The 9,868-nt window shown below is 35.2% G+C and overlaps 2 protein-coding genes across 2 annotated transcripts; both read right to left on the bottom strand.

The window, feature by feature from the left end:
- Window positions 1-115: 115 nt before the first annotated feature.
- On the bottom strand, window positions 116-1,240 carry LOC138934326 (nucleolar protein 58-like). The gene has a single exon (XM_070297948.1). The coding sequence runs from the start codon at window positions 1,238-1,240 to the stop codon at window positions 116-118; it is 1,125 nt and encodes a 374-aa protein (XP_070154049.1).
- A 6,728-nt stretch (window positions 1,241-7,968) lies between these two features.
- LOC138934098 (uncharacterized) lies at window positions 7,969-9,608 on the bottom strand. The gene is made up of 3 exons (XM_070297534.1): window positions 9,136-9,608; window positions 8,878-9,007; window positions 7,969-8,795 (listed from the first exon to the last, which is right to left on the bottom strand). The coding sequence occupies exons 1-3, from the start codon at window positions 9,275-9,277 to the stop codon at window positions 8,468-8,470; spliced, it is 600 nt and encodes a 199-aa protein (XP_070153635.1). The 5' UTR covers window positions 9,278-9,608; the 3' UTR covers window positions 7,969-8,467.
- Window positions 9,609-9,868: the final 260 nt, after the last annotated feature.

Below are 9,868 nucleotides of genomic sequence, written 5' to 3'. Positions count from 1 at the left end.
CTTTCTTTATCTATGTATACTTTGCATTTGCTCTCCTGTATCCTCGCAAGCATCTTTTGGCTGGAATCTTCTCGCTTAGTATATCTTTTGCTCTCAACATTAATTCGAATGCCTCCTAATTTATTCTTTTCTTTTTTACAGGTTCTTTCTTCGATTCGTCTCCTGTTTCTGCTCCACTACTTTGTCCTATGGATCTCTTCATACTCTTTGCTGGCTCGCTCCCCCTTCTAGGCTGAGGATTGGTAAGTATTTTTCCATCTTTATGTTCTCCCATGGTGCTCCTCCTTCTAGTCTCTTTATTTTTTAGGTTCTTCGGTGTCATCGTTGGACTATCATCGTTTTCTTCTTTCTCACCTTGGATGGACTGGTTTAAGATATGTATAGATTTTTTTCTGCTTTCCTTCTCTTTTCTTTGATTCGATCTCGATTCTTTGTGTATTTCTTTTCTTTTTTCAGGTTTCTTTGCTACGCTGTCCACGCTCTTCCCCCTTCTTAACTCAACTTCTTCTTCGCAGTCTCCGCTGTCAATCTCTTCTGGGTTCCTGCGTCTCTCTTCTTCTTTGGCCCTCTGTCTCATCTGCATCGGGCTCGGTATTGCTTCCGTATCTTTTTGTTTTCTCATTTGTATAGTGGCTAATTGTTTTCTTATATCTTGTATCTTTCTGTTTTCTTCTATTATATTTTCCTCCTCTTCTTGCAGATCTATTACCTGGATTTCTCTTTTCCTGGGATTTCTCGTTACATTCATCGTGGGATTCGTCGTGGGATTTAGCGTGCGTGCTCTCATTCCCATCCTGTTACAAAATATCCTCCATTTAGCGTTCCTGAATTGTCCCTGTTTATCCGTAACTATTATATCCGGTTTTCTTTCTGTTTTCAGATATTTATTCGCGATCGTGTCTGTCAATGTCTTTAATCTCTTATCCGGCATATAGTATGTCTTTTTTGATCCGCTTCGTGCATTGGTTAACGATAACGCGTATTTCTGTTCCGGTTTCGCCCCGAAAAACGATCCGTGTAAATTCAACATCGCGATATTTTTATCTTCTTCCTCTTCTACAATTCTTTCTATCATATTTTCCTTTGTTCGCTCGCCTCTCTCTTTCCTGTCGGTATCTTTTGTTTCGCGTTTTTCCGCGTCTGATTCTACTTCGTCGCTCATTAATACCTCGACTATTTCTCTTTGCGGGAATAACGGCTCCTCCCCTTCTTCTATCTCTTCCTTCGTTATGTTTAACATCCCGAAAAACCATTGTCCATTTCTTCCGCTGTACAGTTTGTTATATCTGGCGCTTCTTGCTCGATCATTATCGCGTTTATCGTTACTAGGTTTCTATCTTCTGACTCGAGCTCTATCTCTATACCATTGTCCCTGCATTGAATCGCGGCATTATGATCGCATATAAAATCTATTCCGAACTATGTCGTGTATCAATTTGTCCACGACTAAAATTTCCTGCTCGAACCTTGCCTTCTCGATTTTAAATTCTATCGTGGTTTTAAATAATATCTTAAGAGGATGCTGGAGCAACGGCCGAATTCCGACGAAGCGCCCTCATCTAAGCGTAACTAAAATTATCGATAATACCGACCGAAATATTATCGATAATATCAATAATTTTAGTTCCGCTGTTATCAATATTAATATTTCTGCATGTTTTATGCATATTTAAAAGAGAATTGTGTTCAATATGTTGAAATCGGACAACATATTTATTTCTACTGCTCTATTGCCTCGCACGCATATCTAAGCGTATCTAAGCGTATAGATAACAGTATAACATAGACACGTGTCTGCCTTTATTGCATATTTGAACACAATTGTACACATTACTTATATGGACTTATATATATATATATATATATATATATATATATATATATATATATGATATATATACTGTGGCGATGAAGAGTCAATCGCACAAACGCGTAATCGGGTAAGCGGCCGCGCCGATAGTACGGGCGTCGCCGCTACGCGGCGCGCGCCGAGCTAGCTTACCCGTAAGCCAAAAGACGCTCAGGCGGCTATATATACACCGCGCACGTCTAGTACCGGGCACCTCCGCTAGGCGTCACACGCCAGGTATGCTTTTCCGTGGGCCAAAGTCGACTCACGGGAAAGATAAGCAGGCTCCCCGGGGAGTCAGGACAATCAGTAATTAGCGCATTTTCGCTAATCCTACGGATCGACACGACGCCTCTACACTTCCTGACAAGGAGGAAACCGGGCACATCCTCGCTTTCGCTTAGCGTTTCGCGCCCCAGCTCCGGCGCATCCTCGACGTCGCCTGGCGCTCCGCGCCACAGCTCTGGCGTATCCTCGCCTTTGCCTGGCGCGACGCACCCCAGCTCCGGCGCATCGTCGCCTTCGCCGGGCACTCTATGCTCCAACTCTAGCGCCACCTCACCTTTGTCGGGCGTCTCGCGCCACCGCACAGGTGTTCCTTCCGCACGGCATAACGCACCATCATCTAAGCCGAGGGTCACAAGCGTCATCTCCGGCCCTCATCTGCTTCGGCTCCCGGAGAAGCGACGCAGCTCCAGCACCGGGCGTACTCATCACAAACATCCACGGGAGTGGAAACAACGAGGCCATGGAAAAAGGAGACGCGCAGACAGGAGCTTGTGCCTGCTCGGGCCAACCTTAGAGCTGCATCCGACATCGCCAATAACTCTCTCGTCTCCCGACGAGGGCCAAGGGTGGCCAAGAACGCCCTGCCTCAGGGAGCCTTCGCCTGACCGGAAAGTACGGTGGTGGCTGCCGACCTGGGAAGCTCCAAGGCATCGCTCCGGGGAAACCCAGACGGAGGAGCTAACGGTCCCGTGCACCCAAGGGACATAGACGAACGAACGCGCGCCCTCGCACCAGGACCAATCGACGCAAACAAGGAAACGAGGGGGACAACGGCGTTATGTCCCCATTGATTACTTTTCTAGATCTAAATATCTAAAGGAAATATAGTTATGATCTTGATATAAGAGTTATATCATTTACTGCCAGAACCTAAGCGATTCCCTGCATGTTCCTACCTCCAAAGCGATCACTGTAATAGTAGAACCAAACTACATATACCCAGCAAACATCGAATATATCGGCCATATAATATAGATGTAACATGTGCACTTTAATTATGTGCATGTTATATGTATGACAATCATATCTTGATTTGCTGGATTACAATTTATGCAGTACAATTCGAGAAAATTGAACTAAATATATTATAATATATTAAAATATATTATATATGGATGTACATATATATTATACATATAATTTTGAATATGATGATAAATCTTTAACATCGACAGTATATCGGTATAATCGATATGATTGAGGACTAATGAGTAATATATAAACTTCTTCACTATAAATGTGAATGTTTATATATTCTTATGACATAGTATCCACATATTAAGAGTTACATTTATATAAATATTAATATAAATATTTATAAATAAAAATACATAAATACTCTATCCGCAAAACATTGCAACAAAATTTTATGGTTGTTACAATATTTTGGATATTTATAATACAGAAAGGGTTCCTTCATCGGCAATTTTCGTGAGAACGCAACCAAAATATTTTATTTATTATTTTCATATCTGCGATTATAATTTGCAAACCGAATTTGTGATCGAGGCATCTTTTTTCTGGCCAATATTGTTACGAGTATCAGGATAGACGTTTTTTAATCATAATTTCTTATCACTTTAAAAAAGGCAGCAGTTTATTGCTTCCTATAATATTACGAAACCGTTTCCTCATACTCGAGTATGTAAAGATTTTTACATCCTTTAATATTTTTTCTCATAAGGATTGCCTCCTAATAACGAAGATGTATATATTTTCTCTCTTACCAACTTGTATATATATACCCTAACAGCATATGTAGATTCTGAGAATGTTCGGAGGATATTGCAAAAGCATATTGCGTACATTCTCAAAATATTCGATATACGTACTATGACATATTGAGTACATACTTTAATATATCTTTAGTATATCTTTAGTATATCTATAGAATGTTACCCGGTACATGTTATTGGTATATCTATAGAACGTTGCCCAGTATATTATTGGTATATCTATAGAACGTCGCCTAGTATATTATATTGGTATATCTATAGAACATTGTCCAAGTATGTTATTGATATATCATGCATTGATTAGGATTAGGTTAGGTGATGTTATATTAATTTTTACTCTATTTACATTTGATAAATAATTAATTGCACATGTATATATGTCCTCTGGAAATCCAAAAGACATGCAATATAATAGACAGGGCAGATATATCCTACAGACATCCAGGGGTTATCCAGTGGACATTTATAGGACATTAATACTTATTATAATACTTAAGATTTCTAAATTATATTAAATAGCCCACACAACTAAAAATAATTATGTATGCATATTAAATTTTTATAAATAATATCTTAAAACATCCTACAAATATCCTGAACCGTCCTGGACATATTCAGGATGATCCTGAGGATGTTTTGTGCTGTCTGGGTATGTTGATAAATATACATAAAGCATTATTGCATATATTGTATATTATATTGCTATGTTGCTACAATATTATATTGCAATATTTCTGTAGGCGGACTTTTTACTGTTGCTGTAATATCATAACAATGTTGCAGCAACATTTCGCAATGTTTCTGCAATGTTGCAATCTTGCAGAAAAATGTTGTTGCAATGTTGTTGCAATCTTGCGGTGCAGTATGGGATTTTGCAATTTTCAATCCGAGTACTTCTGCTCTGTGTTGCGACTCGCCGGTTAGTTGAGAAAACCAGTGTCTTCCAACAGCGTCTTATCACCATTTGCATTCATTCACCAAAGATCCGAACGCACCACGAGACCTAGAGCCGAGGAAAAATTGCCGTTTCTTCACTATCGAATTAACAGCAAAAAGTAAGCTTCAACTATTCAATTATTATGTACATACGCGACTGAAACCTTATTATTTATACATATATATATATATATATATATATATATATATATATATATATATATATGTGTATATATATATATATATATATATACCCAGTCAGCCAGGTCTGTTCTAACAGATATTGCCAAGTGCTTGCTACAAATTATTGTCAGCAAAAAGGCTACAAATTTGGTACAAGAGTTGTTATTACTGATTAAGCTGGCAGATTGCCGGCAAGAATCAAGCAAAGCTTGCTAACATAACTACACAGCAAATTGGCGGCAGAAACCGAGCAAAGCTTGCTGACATGACTGACATCAGATTGTCGGCAAAAACTGAGCAGGATCTAGAGTGCGCAATCTGATGGCAAATTGGCAGCAAAAACCGAACAAAATCTGCAGCTTATTACAAAGTATTATAAAATAGTTCAGTCGCTTATCGCTATGCGGCGCGTTATTCATTATCTATACCCGTATTCAAATTCTTGTCATGAGTGTATATAAAGCCTACAAAATGCTAATAATATTATAATATATATATTTCTATCAGTTCAATTTTTGACATAATTCCTATACAGGAAATTCAGATATTGAATTGATTTTTGGCAAATCGGACAGATAATTGTTCGATTTTCACTTATTCAAACAATTTCTGTCCAAAAAGATCTTTAATTTTATAAATTAAGTTATTTGAATTTACCTATATGTTTTAACATATTAATATATGATTTTATATAATGTCTAATTATCTAATGGTCATTTTATGACCAAAACTTATCATCATTTTGTTACTTAGGGTTGAGGCTTTAAATCTATTTAAATATATACGTTTATATGAATGGCCAAAAGCTGCAGAATTTGTACGGTTTTTGCTGACAATCTGCTATCAGATTGTCTTGCGCAGATCTTGCTCGATTTTTGCCATCAATTTGACGTCAAATCATGTCAAGCTTTGCTCGGTTTTTGCCGTCAATTTGCTGTCAGGTTATGTCAACAAGCTTTGTCACCAAAACACAAGCTTAATGCGGACACAGATGGCACTGGATTTGTTACCAAGTTTTGAGCGAATTTGATGCCAATTTGGCAACAATTTGTTATCAAATTGCTTACTGGGTATATATATATATATATGTGTATATATATATATATATATATCGGCCCATGAATCAAGTCCACCGCAGGACCCTGAAGGCGTTCACGCGACCGTTCGCGAATCTTACCGTTAAATTAAAAAGATTTAGGAGTAAGATTGACTCACTACATACAAACTCACAACCCAACAAAGTTACAACCTCCCCCTTTCCCCTTACCATTTTTCTCCCAGCTATTCTTCAGTATGTTCCTCCGAACCCCTTTCTCCTGAACCACCTTCCTCCCCTAGATCATTCTCGTCATTATCTACAATCCTCTTGAATAATTCACCCCCGTCTTCCCCGCAGTTTTCGGAATCAGACAATTTCGAAAAGGCCATTCAGGAGTTCTGAGAAGAACTACCTGATTTAGGAACATATTCATCCTACCAGGACTAAATTAAACTAAACTTAAATCTCCTTTCACTCTCTCTCCATGATCCTTCCTTCCTATCTCATTCACACACACACACACACACACACACATCACACAACACACACACGCGCGCACGCGCGCGCGCGCGTGCATTCACCGAGAAATTAGAATCAATAATATTTTATTGTATTTTATTTTTTTATTTTTATATAATCATGTACATCTATCATTTATTTTAAAAATATGATTAAATTCATACTTTGTTTATTTAAATAAAAGAATTACTCGTTATTAAAACCCTCACTCATTCCTAGTTGAAAGATTGCACTTAATCCCATACCGCGTAAAAGAGATTAAATTCTCTTACCGAAAAGGGACCACCGAACGAACGTCTGGATAACCAGCGTAATAGAGACACAGTCGTTTACCTGCTTTTCGTTCGACCCAAACTTCGATTCCAAACGCCACGAGACGTTTAAACTTCGGGATAATTAAGGATAGCTGTTGCACCCTTCCATTGACTCATCATCCCCGATGGACGTAACAATATGAACGAGTGATTTCAACTCTTTCGGATATTTATCTGTTCAATTTTTAAACTATCAATCTGATATCTGAATTCCCTATATTGGGATTGTATCAGAAATTAAACTGGTAGAAATAATTACATTTTTGATCTCCTGCCAGTTGCTTTTTGCAAGCTTTATATAATTTTCATGACTGAAACTCAAATACGAGTTGGGGCGTATCGCACGTCGCATAGCGATAAATAAATGAACTAGCGGCTGAAGTATAAATTATCTCAAAGTTTTCTATTGCTTTCTTTATTTCGATATTTATTCACTTACACAATTTATATTATTATTATTGATTATATATAGTTTGTATACAGTTTAACTTCTGTGTATGAAAATTATATCTATAAAAATAAAATTATATCGTATTTTAAAATTTGTTAAGTGATTGATAATAAGAGATTGAGCATTAAGATATATTATTGTGATTGTGTCCGCTTTCAATATGGTATAGCTTTGTAAATATATATTATTTATACGTGTATAATTTCTTCTAAAAAAGAATTTCCTTTCTATAGAATAAATTAAAAAAAAACCACATCCATGTATATAATGTAATACTTTGTATTTTGCAAAAAATTTTAAATATTAAGTTTTTACAAAAAGCAGTAATATTCCACTAAAAAAACCCAAAGGTAAAAAAAAATACGCCAAGTATATAAAAAATATCTTGTATGTAATAAAAAGTTTAAAAAAATATTTATCTCTAAAAAACAATTTAAAAAATTTTCCCTTCAAAAATAAAAATTAAATATGAGATTAATAGTTAACTAGCGAAGTACCTAAAAGCAATTCAGTTTGTGAAAATTTGTAATTTAAAATAGTATTTGTCATAAAATATTATAAATTTTCTCGAGAAAATTAAAATGCATTTTATTTTTATTAAAAAATTACATTTATGTTCTAAATAAATATTTTGTATAATATATAAAATAGCATTATTATATTACGAATTTTATTACAAATAGTAAATCATAAAATTACTTAACTCTTACTGCAATAATGTCGATCACATTAATCACCAATTTCGAATTTAAAAGTACTCTGTGCCAAACTGATCGACTTGTTTTAAAATTAATCATAAGCTTTAGCAAAGAAATAAAAAGAATTAAGATTAAAGTAACATATAAAAACTTAGTATGTCCAGGTTGCATTATGTCATACATTTTTATTAATATATTGATAATTTCTGATAATCGTTTGCAAATTTTTATTTCAGATCGGGCATTATTCAATTATCCATTTATTCTATCAATTCCAATCAATTCAAAAATATATACAACACCACAAATTTTATAATTTGCTGCTTCTCATCAATAACAATGAGTCATAAACAACTTAAGAAAAACATAGTAAACACAATTTTATTTTTATATGTATATGAAATATTTATATGTGCAAATTACACACAATCTAATCGCAGATAAAAAATTAATGCTACGCCTCAATTAAAGTGCCGTCTTTTAATTTCTTATATTTAAATTCTGGTGTGTAATATTCATTGGTCCAAACTATCATATCTGATTTGCTCAATATGCATTCTGGATCGATGGCAGCTTCTTGAAATTTTGATAAAGTTTTGCTATGTTCTATGATTTGTGAACATCTGAGTTTCTCTTTGTTCTTTGTATATAATTTTGTCATTTCTTTAGTAGTTACAAATTTTTTTGATGTGCTTAAGAGTCTTATACCAGAATTTTTGTTTCTCTTTCGTTTCTGTTCTATGAAACATTCAGTAGCCTTGCTGTTCTTTAATTTAATAGTCCTAAAAGAAAATATTGATATTTACACAGAGAATAATTATTGAAATTAAAATAGCATTTGTGAATAGTTATTTTAACACTTACCTCTCTAAAATTTCATCTAACTTCTTAGCAATAAAACATTGGAATGTGTCAGTAACTCCAAAATTTGTAAATTTGTCCTGTTTCAAGTTTATTCCAAAAGATTTTCCATTTGATTCATTGGTTTCCAAACCTTTTAAAATTACAAAAAGTGATTAATATATAATACTTTCATGATCGTTAAAAAATGTTATATAAACACTTGTCATATATTCTATAAATTTTAAAACATATGATATATACAAGATTAGATTTATTTACTAGATTCAGGAACAAATTGGCCTTTCCTTGTGCTATAAAGATTGTCATTTAAAAATTGTTGATCTATCGCTTCTTTCAGGATACTAGGAGATATTTCATCTTCTGAACTCGATAAGTCTGTCTGCTTAATAGCTTTTTTCATTTTTAATTCAAATAGTAATATTTTTCGTAATAAAAACAACACAGTCCATTAATACTGAACTTAATATAACTTGAGAGCTCTCTCTCACATAACTTTCGTATGGAGTAAACCATAGACCATAGACATAGTATATCTAGATCAAGCGTTTGGCTTTATTTAAGGTAGGGGGGTAAAGATGCACGTAGAAAAGGACATACTCAGTTTCGTGCTACTTGCGTTCTCTCTCGCTCGCACATAGCATAGCGCTGCTCTTTTTCGTCATGCTACGTACGAGCGAGAGAGAACGTAAGGGGCACGAAACAGAGTATGTCCTTTTCTACGTGAACCTCGGCTTCCACTCCTCAACACTTGGTCTAAATATACTATGTCTATGCCATAGACATAGTATATCTAGACCATAGACATAGTATATCTAGACCATAGACATAGTATATCTAGACCGAGTCTAGCATGACGAAAGAGAGCGCTATGTTATGTGCGAGCGAGAGAGAACGCAAAGGGTACGAAACTGAGTATATCCTTTTCTACGTGCATTTTTACCTCTACTCCTTAAATAAAGGCAAACGTTCGGTCTAAATATACTATGTCTAT

Source organism: Polyergus mexicanus, unplaced genomic scaffold (assembly GCF_030449975.1).
Source record: "Polyergus mexicanus isolate NDT 795.1 unplaced genomic scaffold, iyPolMexi1.0 SCAF_6, whole genome shotgun sequence".
Lineage (NCBI taxonomy): Eukaryota > Metazoa > Arthropoda > Insecta > Hymenoptera > Formicidae > Polyergus > Polyergus mexicanus.
Note: the sequence above shows the minus strand (reverse complement) of the source record. Positions and strands in the feature narration are given on the sequence as shown.